The sequence below is a fragment of the Psammomys obesus genome, unplaced genomic scaffold (assembly GCF_907164565.1).
Source record: "Psammomys obesus unplaced genomic scaffold, mPsaObe1.curated_primary_1811, whole genome shotgun sequence".
Taxonomy (NCBI): Eukaryota; Metazoa; Chordata; class Mammalia; order Rodentia; family Muridae; genus Psammomys; species Psammomys obesus.
In genome coordinates, this window is record NW_026585609.1 from 4,939,629 (window position 1) to 4,963,950 (window position 24,322).

The following is a 24,322-nucleotide window of genomic DNA, read 5'->3' on the forward strand; positions in this document are numbered from 1 at the left end:
GACGTGGCTGGTCGCAGTGCATCCACTGTCAGAAAGCCATGGTGACTTCTGGTGCACTCCTCACTTTTTCCTATGTACAGACCAGGACCCAGCCAGGGAATGGGTCACACCCAGTAGTTGGGAATTTCTAGTTTATTAACCTAATCAAGATAACTACCCTCAGGCAGATCCAAGAGGCCCATCTCTCATGTGATTCTAGATCTCTTCAAGTGACAACTGAGACTAATTACTACACCATCTTTTTCCTTGTAGCTCAAATTTAATTATGTATTTCCAATTAAATTTCATCTTTTATAATATATGCACAGAAAGCCATTAATAAGAGTATCTTTAACTGAATCTCACACATTTTCAAAATACTTATTTTTATTTTATGTGCATGTGCGTGAGTATCTATGTAGATCCCATGCACACAAGGAGTCCAGGAAATGGTGCCGGATCCCCTACAAATGGGGTTATAGGCAATTTTGAGCCACCATGTGTGTACTGGAAACCAAACCCAGGTTTTCTGCCAGAGCAGCAAGTGCTCTTAACTGCTAAGATACATCTCTAGCCCGATTCTAACATTTTGATATGCCGTGTCTTTTTTCTGCTACAGTATTTTCTAATTTTTATAGATCTTTCTTCTACCTGAAAATGTCTGAACACTATCTTTCTTCAAGAAGCAATGCTAATCACAAGATGTTACAGGGTCATTATCAAATATTCACATCCAAAAGCCAAGCAATGTTGACTACGAGCAAGTCATGGAAGCATCCGGGTCTACACATGGTCACAAAAGTGCCTGGCAATTTTTCCTTAAAATGAGTGGAAAGGTGTTACTGGTTAAACTGCAGATGAGTATGAGAATATTAGGGTGAGCCCTACTGCAACTTGATTGTCTTTAGACTACAGCATGCACAGAATGAAACCAGGTAAAGACAGGAGTTGTGCTATCACAAGGCAAGGAACAATAGAAGCTAGGAGTTGTGTTTGGACAAATCCTTCCCCAAGACCTTCCAAGGAACTATGCCTTGACAACATCTTGGTTCGAACATTTAGACTATAAAATTAAGACAATATATCTGGGCTGTGTGTGTGACTTATCACATAAACACAATAGTGAGAGTACACGAGGAATTACCTCAACAGTCACAGAATAGCCATTAGAAAATATTCAATACTACCCCATAATTAAAAATAAGACACTTAAGAACAAAAGGAAATTTGCTTATATCTGCTAAAAGTTATCAAGATGTAAATGTAACATTTAATGGTGAAATGACATTAAAGTAACAGCAAGGATAAAGGCATCCGTATCACCATTTTTATGTTAACAAAAGGCTAGTGAAAAAGAACAAGTAAAAGAAGACAGAACTAAGACTGTAGCTCAGTGCAAAGCACCTCTGCCTGGCATGTGTGAGATCCTGGGTATGGTCCCTAGCACCACCAAAAGGGGAACATAGCCAGTTGTAGAAAAGACAGTAGGGAGGAGTGGGGAGGAAAGAAGGGGGGAGAAAGTAGGAAGAAGAGCAAGGTCAACTATAGCAGAATAAAATACAAGTAGATTTGTACCTGTGTACATGGCTGTGCATGTTCACACACACACACACACACACACACCCTTAACTGAGATAAATACTTTCCAGCATAACCCGATCAAGAATGAGACTCTACTTTAAACTCCACAGAACAACAATTCCACACTATATCAAAGCAGGTTTTAACACCCTCACTAACATAACTTATCTATAAGAAGTCAACCTATGTTGTTAATAGCAAATGTCTTTCAATAGTAATAAGCCTGAATTTTTTGTCAAAGACCAATACAGAATAAGACATCAGATGTTGTCAAAGAATGTCTAGATTGTGTTACATTCTACATTCATTTTTCTGAATTTAATTCAATAACTTAAACATTTCTTCTTATTTAAAGAACTTACTATACAGAAAGAGTCAAACACAATCACCACTAGCACTATTTTAAGAGTCTAGAATTTAAACTTCGAAGTTGTTCTTTTCTCATCCACTTCAAGAACATGTTACTATACATTTTTCTTCATAGAAAACATAAATTTTGGCCTATTTTTTGATGCAGGAGATAAAACCTCTGATGCATGCTAATCAATGATCTACCAATGCAGCCCAGACAACACAAGCTTGGCACTCACTTTGTGGACCATAAACATATTAAATGTAGTTTGGTTACTTATTAAATATGCTCAAATATTGAAGTGCCATTCCTTTAGACTTTGATATATCCATTTTCAGATACTCTATGCATAACCAATATTTATCATTATTTACATAAATTTAAAACATTCCTCAAGCCAGGTATAGTGGCACAGGCCTTTAATCCCAGCACTTGGGAGGCAGAGGCAGGTGAATCTCTGTGAATTCGAGGACAGCCTCAAAACTTTACACAATGCAGATAAGAAATGAACTGTGTTGAGAGGGATATAAGTTTTATATTTCCCCACCCCCAGAGCTGAGGACTGAACCCTGGGTCTTGCGCTTGCTAGGCAAGTGCTCTATCACTGAGCTAAATCCCCGACTCTGAGCTATGAATTTTAACCGCACTTCTCCAGGCACTGAGCTGTTTATGAGGCAGGCTGCTCCACATTTCAGTCACTTAAGTGTCTTAAGAGTAACTGTATTTACCAATAAAGACTTTGCTGACAATTAAATGAGATGTGATCAACAACATTAAGTAATTAATATTAAGAATTTAAGCCAGTCAAAGTAGAGTACTCTGATAATCCAAGCAGTTGGGAGGCTGAGGCAAGGCAGAGTCACAGTCAGCTCCTTTCCAACCTGGGCTACAGAGTTAAGACAGCCAATACACACAGGGGGTTGGGGGGCTCACAATTATTATCCTTTTCAGCTTATACGTACATTTCAGTATTTTTAGGCACAATTTTCAGAGTCGGAGACATATTTCACTTAAATAACATCGATTATGTGTACCTGTGTGAGAGAATTAGAAAATCCAACAATTCAATGTAAACAACAGTTAATATTAAACTCTCTCCACCAAGTAACACTTAGTAAAAATAAGCACAATCTAGGTCAAGTTGGTTTTTAAAAGTCATTAAATTCAGTAATAACCTGAAGTACTGCTGGAGATAAGAGGGTAACTACCTTCTCTACCCACAAGGGAGCACACTACAGCCATCCACCAGGCTTCAGAGTTCTCAGTACAACACACCAAAAATAACACACAAAGCAATACGGAAATAGCCTGAACAACCACTTCAAAGTAGTTCCGCCAAATCTGTGCAAACCAATCAGCAATCTGCTTTGAGAAATCTATTTTGCATAAGCAAAGTTTAGTAGGAAAATACACAGTGGTGCAGGGCGTGTAATCTGCAAACAAGTCTCCAAAGCTGTATTCCCAGAAGGTTAAAGGTCACTGTAAGCACCAACATGCGGACTTCAGATGCCATTCATCTACGCTTCGGTAAAATAAATGCTCCTGTTTAAGATACTAACACTAGCGTCACAGAGCTTTTGCGTAACTGCAACTTGTTTTACAGAAAAAGCATTTTTATTTTACAGCAAAAATATCTGCCATATCTAAAAGCAACTACATGATATAGTTAATGAATTAATTTCTCCTGGAAGTACTTTTGTAATCAAAAAGAAAAGCTAAATATTAGATTTTTTTTAAAGCCCTGGCTTTACATATTCAGAGCTAAGAACTCTGATGAAATATTATCAACATTTTGAAATGTATGCTAATAACCAGAGAGAGGTATGTTACCTGAAATATGGTTCTATGGCTTGTAATTTTTTAAAAATTGCTTGGTAAGTTTTTTCTGAGAGAAGACCAATGAATGAGACTTCTCTAAATGAACACGTTTGTTCTGTTCTCCCATCCCCTGCACCTACTTCTCTGACTCTCTTTCTAGCAGGCGATCACAGCCATGAAACAAAGGAAAGCTCTTTGTCTTAGCTTATAACCTCCCTGCTCAAAAAACTCAAGAATTTAAGTGGCTGTTCAAGAGCTACATAAAAACACAGCCAATCAGCACCCAGCATTCTATTTCCTGCCCAGCAACAGGAGGCAGCAGACAATAAGGTCAGAGAAACACAGTTAACAAAACCCAGATCTGAAACACTGCAATGTGGTTCTTTGTTAGAATAAATAATCTAGAACACAAATTTCATGCCTTGAATCCATAATATGTATTAAATATGCAGCACACATCAATAAGTGGGTAAGATTCACACCTTTTATGCTACTTTATCTTGCCTTAACCAATGTTCATAAATGTTTCTAAAATACAAGTTTCTGAGGAATCAGTAAAACAGGGACAATACATAAAAAATACCCTTTCTACACAATGAGTCAGAACCTATAAAATTCAAATATATTTTTAGTTAGAAGATTAATAGTTCTTATATTTGTAAAACATTTATAAATAAAAGCTATTCAATTAGTAAATCCAAATAATTAAGATCATTTCTCATACCACTGCACCTACCGTTACTACTACAGATTTTCCCAAGCCAAAATTCAACAGTATTCCGGCTACGGGCAGAAGAGCAAAGTGCTGTGCTGCCTACTGCATGTAACTGACTCAGCTTAACTCACATACAAAACCAAAATGTCTGATTCTTCGGGATGTAGGTGCTAAAAACATAATCATGAGAAGAAGCACAGTTCTTTCACAGTAGGTTACAAAAAGACTACGTAAGCTCTGCTTTTAAAGTAATAAAACGTGTGGAGAATAAAGTAATTTTATAGGGTCTTTTTAATTAAATGTTTAAAATTACAAAAAAAAAATCTATGATCAGTTTCTTTTTTTTCCCCTCAAATTCACTTTTAGCCTTTCCTAGTCAACAAAATCTTAAACTAATCATCATTTTCTTCCCCCTTTGTTACAGGTGAACTTCGCAATTTTTCAAACATACCCAAAAGGGAGCTTGCTGCAGCCATAATTTTAGTTTATATAAGAGAAATAAATCAACAGCTGCTCCAGTGTTTCATTCAGTCCTGTGAGGGAACTGACATTCGCTCTGTGATTGGCCCAAAGCCTTAGCTGCCTAGAGCCAATGAGAGAAAAGTATCACAAACCTTACCCAGCAACAAGGGAAGCAGATGAGGGCAAGGGCTCTAGGAACTACAGGCACAGTGAAAGTCAGGGGAAACAATAAAATTGAAACCTATTACAACCATAACGGCTTTATTTGAATAGTGCTGTTTGGTTTTTGTTTGTTTTTGTTTCCATTTTATTGTTTTTATTTAAACTAGGGTACACACTGTCTTCTAAAACGTCATAAATAAATACTAAGATTACAGATTCAAAACACACACGTAACCACCATGCCAATTCAAACATTTTCTAATCTAAAGATACATAGCAATAAACTCACATACAAACCCTAAAACATGAAGCACAGTCATGTAGACAAACTCAGCGCTGGCCTGCGACAAACACTTCCATCATGCTCATGCTGTGAGGAACATGACTAATAATTTTCTGAATAATCAGATGCTGAAAAAAAAGTCATGGATCTTTAGGATTTATTTTTGTTTTTATTTATATGTATGCTTGCCACATGTGTGCATGTGCCATCAGCGGCCAAGGAGGGCATCACATGCCCTGGAGCCTGAGCTCTGCTGGGAACTGAACTCAGTGCCCTTAACCACTGAGCCATCTTTCCAGCCTATGAAACTGTTTTGTTCAAGTGTTTCCCTTAGAAGGCTTAACAAAATCAACTCAGCAGGCCTGACTACTAACCAGTGACTCCTCAACATTTTCTCATCACCCACGATTTCTAACCTATTTGCCAATAAGAGTCTGTTCATCAACATAATGACCTCATCTTGATCATCATGACCAGAATTTGGCCCCTGCAACCCACAGAGTCAAACGGGAGAAGGATTCCTACAAATTGTGCTCTGACCTTCAAGGCACACATGAACCAACACATCACACAGATGGGTGGATGGATGGATGGACGGACTGACAGATGATATAGATAGGTAGATAAGTACAGAAATAAGTACTATAAACTAAAAACAAGCAAAACCCTCATTTCTCACTTGAGAGCTCTAAATTTGGCACTGCTTGAGAATTTGCACTATGTATTGATGAAAACAGGACCATAAAATCAGCTATATGTGAATACTAACAACCCTTTCACTGTTTACTATCCATTAGTCACGACAGTCAGACAATACAAATGACTCATCACTTGACCTTTTCCAATCCAAATTAGTATATATTAAATCAAAACTTAAAAAAAAAAAAAAAAAGGGGATGGGGGCTGAGCAATGGCTCAGTGGTTTAGTGGTTGAGAGTACTGGTTGCTCTTCAAGAGGACCAAGGTTCAATTCCCAACTGTGGGGGTTCACAATTTTCTGTAACTCCAGTCTCAGGGGGTCCAAAACTCTCTTCCACCAGGCATAACATATATGTATGCATATTTATACATATGAGTGTTTGTGTCTCCCTAAAATAATGTATGAACTAACAGTTTCTTGGTCGTTTTCCCCCAAATTTATTTATTGTATGTTTGTATGTATATGTATGCTTGCTTCCCCACACATACACATAAATTTGGGGAGGGAAAACTACCAAGAAACTTGAGTTTTAGTTCATATTTTATTTTAGGGAGTTAAAATTTCCAAGTAATTAAGTACTTGGTGTAATTTCTGCTTTTGAGAAAGGTAGTATATGTAAAATATTACCAACATTTTCTCTACATGCTAAACCTTTTCCTTAACCTAAATAGGACATGTTTATCACAAAAGACAATAAATAGTATTCTGTATTATAAAAACAAACTATAAAAAACAAAGCAAGCAGCACTGAGGATTATGGTCTAACAGTCTTCTACTCCTGAAAATGCAATTACTTATCTTTTACCAGGACAACCAGAGAGTCTGAAATGAAGCAAATGCTCTCTGAGTCTAATCACCATGTAACTAAACCTGTCCAGTTTCATGAGACACACTGACTCAACTTTCTGGGGTTGTGGCTTTATCGCATTTTACTAGTATTCTTAAGTATCTTGCTACCGTTAATTATATCTGCCATCATCCTGAAGGCATGATTTTTAAAAATAAACATTATTCAGTTCTAATGCCTACATTAATATTGTTTAAATGAAGCCCTTTAGCATTCTTAACTCATATCTCTAGTATAAGATTTTTAGTATAAGGTATATTTTTGAAATCTAAAACTTTTATATCAGAAAATATCATAAATATATCAATGCATGATGTGCTTCTGAAGCCATCCACAAAATAATGACAACTGAAGTGTCCTAATATCATAATAATGAACATATACTATATACATATATATGTATATATGTGTGTGTATGTATATATATATATATATATATATATATATATATATATATATATATATAGTTTAGGGTATATGATACTGACTAAAGAATAATACGCTACATATATGTAATTGACACCTATAACATTTTAAAGTTAAAAAAATGATCTTTTAGAAAGCAAAGGTAGTAACCTAGAACATTCTGGCAGCTTCTAAGCTAGCATGCTCACACATTTACCTTTAAGTAATAAAATATAGCACTTAGTGTCTAAATATCAAAGTATAATACCATTAAAATAAAATCTGACAAGAGGTACCTTTCAGCCTTATAAAAGTTTGCATGGAGAGTGTGATTTCCTATTTCAAAAGTGAAATATCCCTTTAAGAGAAATCTACACTTGTTACTACATAATGATAGAGACCCTCTTCAAAAAAAATGAGCAAAACCCAAAGGAGCCCCTTGCAGCCAGCCATCTTATCAGTTCTTTCCCAGAAACAGAAACTGAAATACAATTTGCATAGTCGCTGTGGTTGGCTAATGAAAGTAAGGTCATGTAACCAATAAGGACGTTAGAATTTGGGCAACCATAAGAAGAGAAAATTTCAATCTATCTGGCAACAGCCTAAAAACAGAAACAATATGCAAGTTCCTCCTAGAACAGATGTGAACCTTGGAGCAGAACTTCCTAGCTGAAATGACTTATTTTCTTGGAGAGAAACAGCCTTGCATTTTTAACACCTAACATTAATCTGGTAACTTTTATTAGATACCAATTACAGGAAAAGGAATGCTATATCAAATAAACCCATCACTGCCAACATCCACTGTCTGTATTGTTTATTATTTATGTGCATGTGTGTGCATTAACATACTTGTTTCCCCTTTTCCAGGAGAACAGTAAGGCACTTAAAGCACAGTTCTAGTAAATTCTATGCTTTCAAGAAAAGAAAAACCTTAATATCTGAATAACACCACAGTTTTCTGGCACTTTATGTGCAATTATTTTAGAATGTGACTTATTGATTTCCAAAAGCCTGTTTGCTGTGTAGTAAACACACACAAACTCTATAAAACAATTTTAAATAAGGTAAGGATCTGCCTTACTCATTTTTTTAAAACAAACTTCTAATGATAGTGTGTCTTATATACAAGATAGAAACAATTATTCTAACAAAAGTTAATTACCATCACTGAGGGAAAATTTTTATCTTAATGCTTATGTCAAACAAAATATATTTGAACATAAATAATCTGCATAAAATTTTCATTTTTTATTTTTTTGATTGGGTTCTGGTAGGGTGTTTAAAATTTCTTCAGTTGCCAGCCTGGTCCACAGAGCAAGTTCCAGCCAGGACAGCCAGGGCAACACAGAAACCTTGTCTCAAAACAAAAAACAAGAAACTTCAATTGTCCAGATGTGAAGCATATTTCTTCACTCTGAATTTAACACCTAATGGTTCTTAGCATGCATGTACCTTTTTTTATATATAATACAAATTTACTCCTGAAAGATTTCTCATTTCTAAAGGCGACAATTTATAGTCCAATGTAACAGCTTTGGCTCAAAATTAAGAGGGCACCAAGCATGCACAGCCCTAGATTTGAATCCTAGCATGAGGATGGGAGGATGCATGCGATAACGAGGACAAATTTATATTGTAGGTAGGGAGGGAAACAAGGCCAAACTAAGACAAAACACAATAAGCAAAGCCAACACCTAAATTACAGCTGAATTAGAAGGCTGGTTACAGAGTCAGGTCTTATTAAAACAAGCACTTGTCTTACATGTTTTTCTTTTTTGTTTCTGGTTTTGTTCTTGTGGTGATGGGAATCAAACACAGACCCATTTTAAATACTATAAGCTCCAATAAACAGATGACAAAGGTTAAATCCACGTTCTAATAACATAATGGCTAAAAATGGGCTTTTGTTATCTGCCATTCTCATTTTAAACAGATTACATAAAAAGTAAATGATTAGTTTTTAATGTTTATTGGATATCCAGAATCTAACTATTTATATATCTCATATAACTTTATTTATATCTTATATATTTGTTCATTGGATGTCCAGAATCTATCATCTTAATAAAAAGGATTAAAATAAAATCTTTAATGTTGTATATATACATATCATGAGCAAATAAATTATCATCATTACAAAAGAAAGCAATATGAATATCAAATCAATTTTGTTAATAAGGCGCTAGTAATAGGAAATTTTCTTTGATAAACATAGATCATTAATATGACTTTATTTACAAGCTTTGGTCTATTTTCTTGCACGTTAAACTTGTTTTTCACATCTTTTATTTTTACTTGGTCAGTTTTACTGTGAGAAAATCAAAAAAGCATGGAATCTGAAGCATTATCTGAAATAACCAAACAATGCCAACCTGAACTGCATAATCAAGGTACCTTAAGACAACTGATGCAGCACCTAAGTCACCGAGGAAATGCTCCCAAAGTTCCAATAAGGTCAGCTCAGATCAATAATCCACTCTCTTCCTGCCCCTTGTAAAACCTCGGAGAGTTAAAGTGCCAGCAGATAGGCACCTGTTTTACAGCCCCAGCTTCTAAGGAGAGGTGGAGGTCTGGAGCACCACCATGGCATCACCGACTCCGGGATCTGTACCACTGTTCCCTCTTCCCTAACACAGCAGATCATCCTTCCTTGAAAATCTATTAGAATTTTCTTGCTATAACTCTTCTGACCATTTCTACCTGTAAATCCACATCTTCATTCAGTTCAACTGCTCCAATAACTATACTCTTATATAGTAAGATTTCCAGTGAGCATACAACAGCAACAAAAAATACCTTCCCATTCTAAAATTTTCCCAGCAAAAATGTGTAAGAATACAATCTACTTGTTGGTGGCAAATGTTCCTTAAAAACAGCATTATAGACTACTTAGCATTCTGAGCTACTAGAATTTATTTGAGACATTTCAAAAAACCATAAAGCTATCCAAGAACCCCAAACTGCCATTTTGTTTCATCTTTTAAAATCTTCTAATAAAAAAATCGGTAGAGATATAACCAAAACTTACTATGTTTTAGACAATCTCTGCACTTCTCTCTTAAATGTTCATCTTATCAATGAGCCAGCATCTCAGAACCCACTGAGCACTCACCTTCTGGGCTCACTTAAACCTCCCCGTTAATTGTGCTTATTAAGAGTTCAGTTCTACTTGTAAATTATAAACAAAATTCAAATACATTTTGTATAAACTAAATAGAATTTGAGTGCAATAGAAAATAGCTCCCACACACACTACCATAAGACCGATTTAATGCAGGGAAAAAATACAAACCTGTAAATGCTGTTATTTCCTCAGATGAGGGGATGAGATGAGAGCCATTCCCAAGCCTTTCTAGCTCTTCCTGAACTCTTCACTGGCTGGTTAAACTCAGCTGTTCTAGCCCAAACTCTCTAAGCTGACTGATTCAAACTGGCTTCTCTTAACTTCTGACTGAACTGCTCTGCCTGGCCTCAAACTAATTCTGGCAATATGCTTTAATCTTCTGGCACCTTTTCATTCTCTGGCTCGTTCTGTCTTCATCTGTTTCTAGTTTGTTCTCTCTGCAACCTCTCCCTGTAAAAACTGTCTCAGTAAAATACTCTGGTTAAAGACTCTCCTTGCACTGCTCATTAAGTAGCCCCTTTCCTGTCCTGTTCTCATGAGAGTTGGGCATATCCTATCTCTGATTAATTGTGTCAAATCTTTCTCTGATTCATCACTTTGTCTGCCCCCCAATTAGTGGTCACATTCAAACATGGCTGCTTCCATCTATAAACTAACCTTACCTTAATTGTCTGGGACTAAAGGTGTATACTAAAGGCATGTTTGCATTCCACCCAGATCACATAGACCTTGGTCTTTGGATGTGATCCCTTGCCAGAGCAGCAAGTTGCTGAATTAAGATTTCTCTATACAAACCAGAATGCAAATCTAAAAATTTACTGACTAAAATCCGGGCATTAGAAACCTTAACAAAAGCTTTTAATAAATCCTACTCCAAAAGAACTATAATTATTCACCATTACCCACCAAATACATTATTACCACCATTATTATTATTATCTTGGATTTTTTTGAGACAGGGTGTTGTGTCTAGGGTGTAGAGGATAACCTTGATTCCTTAGTCTCCCTGCCTCCATCTCCCAGTATAGGGGATTACAAGCAAAAAAAAAAAAAAAAAAAGAAAAGAAAAGAAAAGAAAAAAAGCTGGCTCTATTTAGGTATATTATTATTGAACACTTTTTTGTTTTGCACTGCTTTGTTTTCCAAGATAGGGTTTCTCTGTGTAGCCCCGGCTATTCTGGAACTTCTCCGTAGACCAGGCTGCCCTTGAACTCATCAGAGATCAGCCTACCTCTGCCTCCCAAGTGCTGAGATTACCAAACACTTTTCAAAAGATACTATAATGAAATAATGTAATTAAGCATACAAAATACAGTATATTAGAAAGTGGTGTTGTAAATGGGTTATATTACACATGTGTACATACATGAAATATGGTATTATGTATTACAATACATGAGTATTTTTCTACATGAATGACCATCAAATTTAGGAACAGTACTCTAGCCTTCATGTCTTTATTATAGTGTTTAATCCTAACTATCAATAGACTAACTATAGAGGCTGGAGAGATGGCTCAATGTTACATTTCAGAGGACCCAAATTTATTCCCCAACACACACTTCAGGAAAGTCACAGCCATTTGTGACTACAGCTCCAGGCTCCGTGGCCTATTCTAGCCTCTAACAGCATCCACACTCACACGCTCATACCCACACATGAACAAACAATTACAAACAAATATTTTTAATCTTTTTAAAAAAAAAAAAAAAAAAAACAGACTTTACAGAATTGGAGAGATGGCCTGGTGGTTCTTGCAAATGACCAGCACCTACATCTGTTGGCTCACAACTGCTGTTAACTGGAGCTCCACAGAATCCAAAGCCTTCCTCTAGGCTCCGGAGACACCCACAGGCTTACACACACACACACATGCACGTGAACATACACACATATACACAAATAAAAAGAAAATCTTTAAGCCGGGCGTGGTGGCGTATACCTTTAATCACAGCACTCAGTGAGGCAGAGGCAGGCAGATCACTGTGAGTTTGAAGCTAGCCTGGTCTCAACAAAGGGAGTCCAGGACCACCAAGGCTACATAGAGAAACCCTGTCTTGAAAAACCAGAATAAATAAATAGTTTTTTAAAGAAAGATTTTAAATGCTTAACTACAGATATAAGCTTATAAAGCCTGTATTGTCTTCCTGATAAACTGAACTTTTATAAACCAGATTTCTAAAGACTACATTAAAACATTCTTTAATCCCTCAAATTCAAATGAGAAGGAAAAAAAAAAGTATATCTTTTTTTTTCCAATCCCATTTTCAATTGCACTTCTGCTCATAATCCTATTTATAATTCAGCCATAGACAAAGACTTCACAAGTAGTTGCTAAGCAACAGCAGCATGCTCAGTTTGGGCCTATTGGAAACCTGGCTATCAGCCACATTAAAGGATTTAACTGAGCCTAGAGCCTCCAGAATTTAAAAGAGCAGACAAGGAAGAGGAGAAAAGAAAGAAGCGGAACAGGAAGAGACAGAAGGGGAAGAGGAAAAGGAGGTGGAGCAATGAGGAGGAATAGAGTAAGGAGGAAAAGTCAGAAGTCTAATAAGCCAAGCACCAGCACCGTATTTGGCTCTTCCCGAAACCTACAATCCTCAGAAGGTTCACAGGACTGAAGCTCCTCTTCCGGCAAAGAACAAAGCAGCCTCAGCGAGCACACACAACAACAATGCACACGGCCATTACAGAGCTTAAGGACTGGAGAAAACCAACTATATTTCCCTCAAATTTCTTTATTTCTTTGCGCTTAGCAAACTACTGAAGGATAATGTTTCCACACCAAACCAAACTATTTTTCTATTTTAAAACTAATAATTTAAATTTAGGAAATATACTAATAACCCAAAACAATTACAAACCACAGCTGCCACTTAATAAAACTGAGAAGGCAATAAGTGTCAACATTCATTCATTTATACAAATTAACAGTGATAAAAAATAAAACACAGCACCGTCAAGATCATTCCTTAAGCAAACAAAGATCATTTCAACTAGAAATCGTCATACTTGAGCCAGAACAGAAACAGTGGGATGCTATATTCACTACTGTAGAAACCCTGACCAAATCAGTAAGAGTTCAATACCTGAAGACAGCATAAGAAAAACATCCATTCGGATCATCATGGAAAAAGTATTTTAAAACACTTACATAGATTTTAAACGATATGAAAGACTGGAACTATGTAAGACATTAAGACTCAACACAGAAAAATACTCTTCCAAAGCAAAACCTATCAAAAGAAATTCTAGCCGAAATTTCACCTATATATTTTTTGTACTATAACAAAAATGTTAAGATTAACATGTAAAACAAAAAAGTGGTTTATAAAAATAGGGAACATTTTAATCATCAAAAATAAGTGTTCCCATCAAATACCAAAAGTAAAGCTTACAAAAAAGTAATAATTATTACCTAAAGACTGTAATAATTGTCCAAAACATAAACAAACAAGGAAACAACTGTTTAAACAAATGATTGAGAATAACCAAATTAGATATAACATCAAATAGTTACATATAAAATAATGGAAAAAATCCAATGCAATCGAATGAAATTAAACACAAATTCTGAAGACCACTTGGGAAAAAAAGCTACAAATGATTCAGAAAAATAAACATTGGCAGAAAATTCAATTAAAATCTTTCTGATTAGCATTAACAAGTAGAAGTCATGTCACTCACTGTTAGAAGAATTAGTCAGAACCATCTCTGAGGGCAGCGAGACACTAACCCGGGACTGTTTCAGGTGCTCTGACCTCTCAGGTTATGCTCAACTGTTTAAAAGCAGAACCTAACAGTATTAATACACAGCTACACTGTAAATAGTTAAGCAACGAGGAAATAAAAATCCCTAAGAAAATAGGTTTCAAAAATAATGGATCAAGCCTGGCGCACGCCTGTAATCCCAGCACTAAGGGAGGCAAAGGCAGGCAGATTTCTGTCAGTTCAAGACCGCATAGTCTAGAAAGCAAGTCCAGGACAGCCAAGGCTATACAGAGAAACCCTGTCTCAAAAAAACAAAAATAAGTTTAAAATAAAAATAATAATAACAGAACATCAAAACCAAAGAACATTAGACAGTTTAAAAGAATGTAGCTGATACTTTTAAAGGCATGAAGAAACCTCTGAAAAGCGCTGTGTCAAAAAATGTCCTGCAGACGTTAGCAACTGCTCACACAAACAGATGTGCTGCCTGTGAATACTGGCACTGTCCTGCCTGGCTGGTTAGATGACCTGTTTTAGGCATGTTCTTTTCCTTCTGTCTATATCCTCTTGTAGGATACTTGTACTATAATAATGTTTCTGCACAAATACTCTGATATCGTAAGTAGTCAATAAATATTTTCCTATTGTTATAACATTACACTGTCAAACACACAGACAGAAAATTCTGAACACATACGTGTTCATCCAAGTGATATTATAAAAGTCTGGATAAATGCCAAACCTGTTAAAGCAGTTCACTTGAGAAGAGATAACATAAACAGACTTTCACTCAGACCAGATATGCCACTTTGAACTTCATGTGAAAACATCTGAATAATCTGCATTTGAGCAGCTAGCACAGTCCCTTTGCTGTCTTCCATGCTGTTTGAATCCTCAGGACCTACATAAAAAGCCAGGCACAGAAGCAAGCATCTATAATCCTAGTGTTAAAGAGGCAGAGAAAAAGAGGATCCCTCGAACTCACTGGCCAGGCAGTCTAAGAAAACTGGAGAGATTCAGGTTCAATAAGACTATGTCTCAAAAAATAAAGTAGAACATAATGAAGTAAGATATCCAATATTGACCGACTGACCAACCTCTCTCTCCTCTCGTCCCCCCAAATTAAAAAAAGAATGAATAAATGAATGGATAACAGTGCAAATGAAGGGGTTAGGAAGATGGATCCGAGTTAGGAGCACTGGCTGCTCTTCTAGAGGACCAAGGCTCAATTCCAAGCACCCACATGGTGGCTAACAACTCTGCAATTCCAGTTCCAGGGAACTCAGCACCTTCTGGCTGCTGTGGGCACTACAAGCACATGGTAGATAGGTACAAACACAATAAATAAATATTTAAAAAAAGAATACAAATGGAGAGAGGCTGGAGGGACGGCTCAGCAGTTAAAAGAGTGCCTATTGTTCTTACAGAAGACCTAAGTTTGGTTGCGTGCAACACCAGCTCCATGAGGATTCAATGACCCTGGCCTCCACAGGTACATTCAGATTACACAACCCACACAGAGACACTTAACAAATATAATTAAAAACTATAGTAAAAACTAAATCTTTTTAGAAGATTAGAAAGCTAATCTTAAATCCTAGAAATTAAAAATGTGAACACAAGTATAATGATCTGGTTAATCAGCACCTGAAATTTATGATGTTTCACAAAAGACAACTACTCAGGCTAGAAAATATGAAGGGCAGACTCAGAAATCATTTTCACTCTAAAGGATGTTGGGCCTAGAGGAGACAGGAAAAAGTCTGGAAGAAAACTGAAACAAGAAAAACTTTCAGAGCTGAATAAACTAAGGACTACTAAATATTGAAAGCTAAAATGTTGGCACTCAGTATTTTGGGATAAGATTTCACAAGTCCATTAGGGAAATGCTAAGAACTTAAAAGAGTTTAAAGTAACACACTGACATTGGACTTACCATCAGTAACACTAAATGCTAAAAGGAAACACTCTCAAAGTTCAAAGGGAAAGGCTGTTCCCCCAGCAATCCTCCTCCCTCCCCCAAGACAGCCTAAACTAGCAATTAACAAGAATAGAGAAACAAGGATGCTATTGAAAAAGAAGATCCTTGTTAAAATAATTACATCAAGTTATATTACAAGCACAAAATGGCAAAAATCTAAGAACAAAATAAAAAAAAGCAAAATTGCAAACAACAAATTAGCTCATAGGCGAGCTGAAACAACTGCAGATTCATCTTTGACATAACTATTCAGAACTAAAATTCAATCCCAGGAAAGCGCAACAGGAAAGATGGGAGGGGTACAAACTATGCAGAAGAAATGAAGAAACTATCAGGACAAAAAAAAATAAAAAAATAAAAAATAACTTGGGGGGAAAAACTTTGGTCACACGCATGCACACACACATGCACACTTAGCATAGGGAGAGAGAGAGAGTTCCGAATTTCAAGCTAGTAAAAGTTTTTTTTTTAATCGTCATATAGGTAATACACTTAAGAGGTGTATCTTATAATAAATACAGAAGCTCTGAAAATCAGGAAAGAAAAAAAAATACATGCTAAATGGTGAACCAAAATCACAGGAGCATATAAACAAAAGCTAAATATAACGTATTTTAAAAGGATTCAAAGTGAAAACTGAGTCATGAACCCAAGAGATCCATTCCAATGAGGGAAGGTGCAAACCACTACACATACACACGTCAGAAATACGAAATCACAACAAACAAAACGGGGCTCAGAGGTTCAGAGGGAACAATAAATCCCCAAGCAGATATACACACACTTTTCCCTAAAATCTATAGATGCAATAAAAAGAGTAAGACTATTAGCCACCTAGAATGATAGCAAAATATATAGACTCATATACCAATACAGCCAAAATGTAAAATTCTTACAAATATATTCAATAAATATTAAGAATGAGCTCGCATGCGGTAATAAATTTTCATAAATTCAATAGCAAAAGATCCACACATAATGAAATTATATATATAAGCAGGATGGGAGGAAGAGTATCTCTATATTAAAAAAAGAGAAAGAAACTCAGATTAAGAAGGCAATTCGTAAAAAATTAAGAGCAAAGCACTAACAGAATACATCCTAAATAATTCCACTAAACTAATTGTTTAACAATTGGTAGCCTCAGGTCAGCAGTGGCGCATGCACTTAATCCCAGCACAGAGGCAGAGGCAGGGGATCTCAGAGTTTCAGAACAGCCTGGTCTATGGAGAGTGACCTGGCCTCAAAACACACAGACAGATGAGTTGGTGGGCTTAACAAAACTCTATGTCACAAATTGATTAGGTCAATTTTCAAAAACTGTACTAACCCACAACACTAATAAAGCCAGAAAGATAGTGTCAATTCAATATAACAAAAGCAGAAAACATGAAATAAACTCAGTCACAGCTGTCTAACAATGAAAAAAATAAAGGAGGGAAATGTATCAAGATTCAGAAACAGCATAAAATTAATAACAGAAATGTGAAAGACACAAACCTACTTATAAACCTACTTATCTCAAATATTCAAGTAAATTACAGATCATCGATGAAGTACCAGAAAAGACTGAAGAGTTTTAATTTATTATAAACCCAAAATCTGGGGTGGTAAGATCTCTCAGTGGGTAAACGCTTTCAAATCTGATGACATGAGTGAGTTCAATCCCTAAAATGCACATAGCTCCAGGAAAAAAATGACTCTCAAAAGGTATCCTCTGACCTCTACACAGACATCATGGCATACAGTCCCTCCCAACAAATAAATGTAATTTTTTAAACAAAAATAAAAAAAAAAAAAACCAAAAACACCACCACCAACAACAACAAAAACTGAACTTAAAATCTTCAACAGCACAAAATGGCTGCCAAAGTTAAACTACTGAACAGAAACCTAAAGTCAAGGAGAAGGGGTTACATTTTTAGGGCTGTAGGTTTGTCTGAACCTGAGACAGTCTTTAATGCCTGAAAACTAAAACTGAGGACGCCATCCTAAAGAGTGACCAGAAGCAACATGTAGAAAATAAAGAATACTTAGCCTAGGAATTACAAAGGTGTTTTAATGACTTCAGGAATTCAAGACATATGGCAAAAAGAGAACTTTGCATCGAAGAAGTGTGTTCCGTCCCTGACAGTAACAAGCTGAACTGGAAGCGCTTTTTCTAAGGTAACCCTTTTGGCCATTATAATGCATCCGCAGAACAAGGGCTCCCAGTCAGAACTGACCGTAAGCAGCAGCAGACAGCAGGACTCACTCTACTCCCGTCTGCCCCAGTCACCTCCCAGATCTGTGCTCCTGCTGTGTGCTGGAGCACATCACCTAAAACTCATACTTTCATCCCCCAAAGTTTGCTTGGCTTGGCTTTTTTTCATTCAGGGTCTCACTCTGTAGCCCAAGATGGCCTAGAACTCACTTTGTAGCCCAGGCTGGCTTGAAACTTGTGGGCAATTCTCTTGCCCTAACCTCCACTCTACTGAGATTCCAGGCCTAAGCCATCCTCCATAATCACAAAGACTAGACACTTTTACACCCACTTTTGTCTTTGTCTTACATGCTTCCTTTTAGACAGAATCCTCATCTTACTTTCTATGACATGACCCTCAAGTTTTAACAGCATTCAATAAACTACTTGGTTTGAGCTCAATAATTCTCTCCACATACACAAATACCAGACCATTAACTATCCCCACAGTCCAACATCCTCCTAAAATATAATGGCTCACAATACATGGAAGCATTTCCCAATGTTTCAGATGTCTTTGTCCCTAACACCAATAAAACTATGACCTTCCTCTTCTAGCCTCAAAAGTACTTTCTATTATCATTGTAATCATAGTGAAACTGAATTAAAACACAAACAAAAAATATAAATTTTTGTACTTTACAAAGACTTATACATTAAGACAAACTAGATAGCTCTTAACATACATAACCATGTATATACTAATAGTGAAGCTCAAGAACTGGAAATCCAAAGAAAAAAAAAAAGAACTGGAAATCCCACGTAATAACACTTTAAGTCTGCAGGAAAAGCCTAATGCTTGTCTTCTAGAGAGGAAGACAAGGAAGAGAAGGGCCTACTGAAGCATTTTTCCTCTACTTCCCTAAGCTGGCATCACTGCTTCACATTCTATCCTGCTTAAACCTAGTCCTCAAACATAATTACACCAATTTAACATATCTAATCTGTAGCCATGGCATTAAGAAACACACATATGTGTATTTCTTTACAAACATCTACCTTCCTAGCTTCATAGTAATTATATACAGCCTCTATTATACATATGTATTTTTATTTCAGTGAGATGTAGTATTTCGGATATGTAACGTAAGAGTAAAAATGACTGTGTATCACTGGTCAACTGATGAAATAAAGTATTAGCTGTATTGAAATTCTTAATTAATGTATATTAAAACTGTAACAAATTTAAATATTTGGAAATGAAATTATTACAAACGTGGAATGAAAAACTAAATCCTGTTATCTTTGTAAACACCCACTGTTTAACATGTCAGTAAATCAAATGTGAACGCATAGCAGTCTGATTCATAATCCTGACCTCCATGTTAAATTAGCAATAAAAATTCACAGTGAGTTAAGGTAAGATAATGTCATTTTTCCTCACATACCAGGTGGTGGTGTTGTAACTGAGAACATGGTAATCAGCTATCATGAAAAAAGATCTAAAGCTGATTCATATATAATATGAATGTTTATGTACATGAGTAATGTCCACATGAAGCTCACTTCATTTATTAGTTCATTTCAATCAAATGTGAAGAAATTTTGCAAGGATGGAAATGACATCTTTTTAAAAGACTGAATCCAAATATGGCTCTCAAAAATCTCCTGAAAATTAACATTAACAATCTACCAATTCTGCTACTACTATAGCTGAACAACAAAAAACTGCCTAGAGGCAGAGAGACAAACAGAGCACCTGGGTGGGGATATCACAGGACAAGGGACCTGAACCTCTTACCTGAGGGCAGCTGGACACTGTAAAAAGATTTCCTTTTCTTCATTTAAGCCAGTGCAAACTTTCAAATTTAATGAGACTTCTAGGTTAGACTTCTTGAGTCTAAATTTAATATTCATTAAAAAAAAATCAAGTATACAATAAAATAGTTGGCTACATGTAACAATTTCTTCCGGCGTTTCACATCTGCCGCTAAGTTTGTGCAGCAAACACCCCATCAACTACGAAGCCAAAAGCTGTCACTCACTGTACAAGGGGTGCTCAGAGAGCACAAGAGTTTATCTGCAGAATGGCTGTTTGCCGTGGAAAGGCCTAGAATGGGAGTTCTTTGTGCTGCTTTCCATGCTGTCAACTGTGGGTCCGCAGCAACTGCGTGCAGCTAAGTGCCTCCGCCTACACCCATGATACCAGTAGGCAGTCTTCACGCGCAGAGCTCAAGCTGAAGAGACTCACAGCTGCTCTGGGGGACCCATGTTCACTGTCAATTTTGTAGGTCTCATTGCTGTGACACTAACGCTTCAACTCTGCTCTATCAATAAGCCCAAAAGGCTGAATCCTCACACATTCCCAAAGAGTAAGTCCACGACACATCTTATTTGCCGCCACTGCACAGCCAGACTAGACTGCAGTTCCAGCTAGCTGGCGCCAGGAACAACAATTTACATAAAGCAGTCCTTTCTTCAAGACCAAACTAAAGGGGAGTACTGGTGAGAAAACCCTCCCAATTCCTTCTCCAACAGGCACTGACTGGTTCTAGAAAGTAGCTAGCTAGCTATCCATGAAAAGAATTCAAATCCAAGAAACTTTTTTAAAAAGTAATTTCTAATATTTATGTAACTGAAACTCAACTTCTGTCACAAAGAACAATTTAATCCCTATTTTAAAAAATTCTTAGCTTACTTGTTTCACAGACTAATTTATAAAATTTAGTATTTCCTAACTTTACAATCATTAAAACTGTACACTGTAGCTGATTAAATAAAAGCTATCTTCACTCTAATATACAAGTATTTTTCAAGTTTTATTACTGAGTAAATATTAATTTCCTTAAGCATGCCTGCTTTTAGAATCATTAACAATTCACCAAATAAGTTACACATCCTCAAGTATCATTATTATGACAGTCAAATAATTCAACATATGAACTTCAGTAACTAACATTACTAAAGCATTCTTTCCTCCAATCAAAACAAGGACACAGTGAGTTACAAATTTCAGTATCACAGTTCCTGTCAAAATTATGTGGCTAATTGATCATCTCAATTTTCCAGGTCCTCATGGGCAAGCATCAGGTCACTACTGATGGAGGTGGATGCCTTTGTTTAAATCGTTTTTAGGTACTTTATGATTTACTGATACAAATTCTATTAACTCCACTTTTTTCCCCCACTTACTTTAAATGTACAAATTACCTATAGTCAAATCCACAAACATTCAAAATAATAAACTAAAGGGTACTTAAAACACTAAGGGGTGACCTCAAAATATGTTATTATTTTTAGATTTATTTTTATTATTTTAAGTTACCTGTATGTATTTTGCATATGGGTATGTCCATGTAAATACCAGTTGCCCAGAGACATGTCCGGGCTCTCTGGAACTAAAGCTGAAGGGAGTTGCAGCTGCTGGGATCTGCAAGAGCAGTAAGCACTCCTAACCACTGAGCCATCTCCTGTACCCAATCTCTAATTTTAATCTTTTTAACTTATGTAAGTTACTCTTTCCATAATGGACTCTAACTATGAATAAACAGTAAATGGGAGCCTTCTAATAAGCCACTGTAATGGTTACCTTCAAGATGACCACTGAAAGGAAACGATAAATTCTTCTGAGACAATTTCATTGCCCTATCAAGATTTGTCCACCCTTGCCCATTCCACCCCAGCAGATAAGATGACAGCAACACATAATGCAACTTCAGAGTAACCAAACTCAGTACAGGGGGTGCAAACTGCACACCAAGAGCTTGTGAAGTACTGCAAGAACTGAAAAGAGAGATTAGAAATCACCCAGGTTCTATAATGTCTTAGTATCTCTTCATATTGCTGTGAAGAGACACCATGACCAAAGCAACTCTTAAGAGAAAGCATTTATTTGGGGGCCTGTTTTCAGAGGTTTCATCCATTCTCATCACGGTGGGAAGGAAACCAGCAGGCCTGGCAGGCATGGAGCTGGAGGTAGTTGAAGGCTACATCTTGATCTACAGGTAAACAGGGAGACACTGTACTTCTGAAACCTCAAAGGCTACCCCCTCATGACACACTTCCTCTAAGTAAATAATCCTTTCAAATAGGGCCACTCTCTGGTGACTATGCATTCAAAGAAATAAATCTATGGGGGGCATTCCTATTCAAATCACCATATGCCACTACTTGGCCCCTACAGGCTTATAACCATATCATAATGCAAAAATGCATTTATTCAGTCAAATTTCAATAGCACAGTCTCAATACTGTTTAAATGTCCAAAATCTGAGAGACTTAACTGTAACCCCCTGTAAAATCAAAATCAAAAAAGAAGATCACATACTTCCAACCTATGATCACGCAGCAACACAGAATATACATTACCATTCCAAAGGGAGGAAAACAGCATAATGAGGAAAATCCTGGAGCAAAGCATGACCAAAAACTGTTCCAAATTCTGTTATGGAGCCTCTGCAAATTTCCTTAGCAGCAGAGGGAGATTCCACAACCCCTTTCTTGTATCACTGACTCTAATGCCTGAACTTCGTTGCTGAAGCTGCCGAAGTTGTGCTGTGTGGTAGGGCTAGAACTTGGGTTCATAACATTTGCATCAGTGTTCTGCTGTTGATGGTTTTCTTCATTACTGAAGCTTCTCTTTAATTCCTTTTCACAAGCTGGAAGCTGAGCTGGGTGGGATGTTGTCCTGAGGTCAGCACTTCATTTACTCCATTTAGCAACAGGTTTTCTTTAACTTTCTATCTCCTCGAACACTAGATTAGCTCCATTACTTCCAGTGCTCTTTCTCTTCAAATTCCTCTTTGTCCAGCTTGCTCCTTGTCACTACAGAGCTGCACGGGAGTTACAACTAATAATGGCACCACACAGTCAATACTAGGCTGTCTTGAAATCTCTTCTTCTAAGGCCATTAATCCAAAAATTCTTCAATTTAGCTTCCGGCAGATTTTTCAGACAAGGTTAGAAAGCAGCCACATTCTTTGCCAAAATATCACAAGAATGGTCTCTTGGCCGCTTATTCTTCCCCTCTTAAACCTCTTGAGTCTAGTGTCATAATCTACATTGCTCTCAGCATCACTGCCTTCTATGCAACTCCTAGTATGGGCCATTAAGGCCCACTGAACGCAATGAACGCACAGAACTGCTTTCCTAAGTCCCCAAGTCTCCCATATTCTTCCAACAGGTCAGGCCTGTCACAGCAATATCCCGCTCCCTGATACCAATTTCTGTATTAGTCACTTGTCTATTGCTGTGACAAGAATATGACCAAAGCAACACTTCTAAAAGAAAGTGTTTAACCGAGGGCAGGCTTACAGCTGAGGTTTATTCGTTCATCACCATCACGGTGGGAAGGTCCACAGCTGGCATGCCAGGCATGGTGCTGGGATAGCTGAGAGCCACATCCTCATCCAAAGGCTGAGAGACACTGAGCTGAGAGCAGGCTTATGAACCTCAAAGGCCACCCCTGTTGTGACACACTTCCTCCAACAAAGTCACATGACTCTTCAAATAGTGTCACTCCTTGGTGACTAAGAATTCTAATACATGAACCTATGGAGTCATTCTTATTCAAAGCACCACATCCAGCCTTTTATTACATTTGAGCCCAGCCTGGCCTAAAACCCTGTATCAGAGGCTCTCAGTCTGAAGGTCTCAACCAATCTGGGGGTCAAACAACCCTTTCACAGGAGCCACTCACCAGGTATTCTGTATATCAGATACTTATTTACATAACAATTCATAACAGTAGCAAAATCACAGCTATGAAGTAGCAACAAAAATAGTTTACGGCTGGAGTCAGCACAACATGAGAAGCTGTATTAAAGGGTTGGGGCACTAGGAAGGCTGAGAGCTGCTGCCATGACCTCCACCTCTGCCGACCAGGTGGCTGGGATCCAAGGGGTGTGAGTCTCACTCCAGACTCTAATTTGGTATCTCCTCTCCCTCTTTGTACTTGGTTAATCATCAACCTTTAAGTTTAGTCCAGCATAAAATATAATGTAAATAATAAGCAGTTA

At 37.0% G+C, this 24,322-nt stretch overlaps 1 protein-coding gene across 6 annotated transcripts in view; it reads right to left on the reverse strand.

Moving 5' to 3' along the window:
• The window catches only part of Atf7ip (activating transcription factor 7 interacting protein), an 89,639-nt gene that overhangs the window by 46,838 nt on the left and 18,479 nt on the right, over nucleotides 1-24,322 (reverse strand). For 2 of the 6 annotated variants that reach the window (XM_055610634.1, XM_055610627.1), the window contains exon 2: nucleotides 2,875-2,946. The exons of 3 other annotated variants lie outside the window; for them this stretch is intronic. In XM_055610634.1, the coding sequence (XP_055466609.1) occupies nucleotides 2,875-2,915 (41 nt within the window). In that variant the 5' untranslated portion in view covers nucleotides 2,916-2,946. Of the gene's footprint in view, nucleotides 1-2,874; nucleotides 2,947-22,673; nucleotides 22,706-24,322 lie in introns of those variants that run through there. One more of the 6 variants, XM_055610651.1, reaches the window with a different exon arrangement.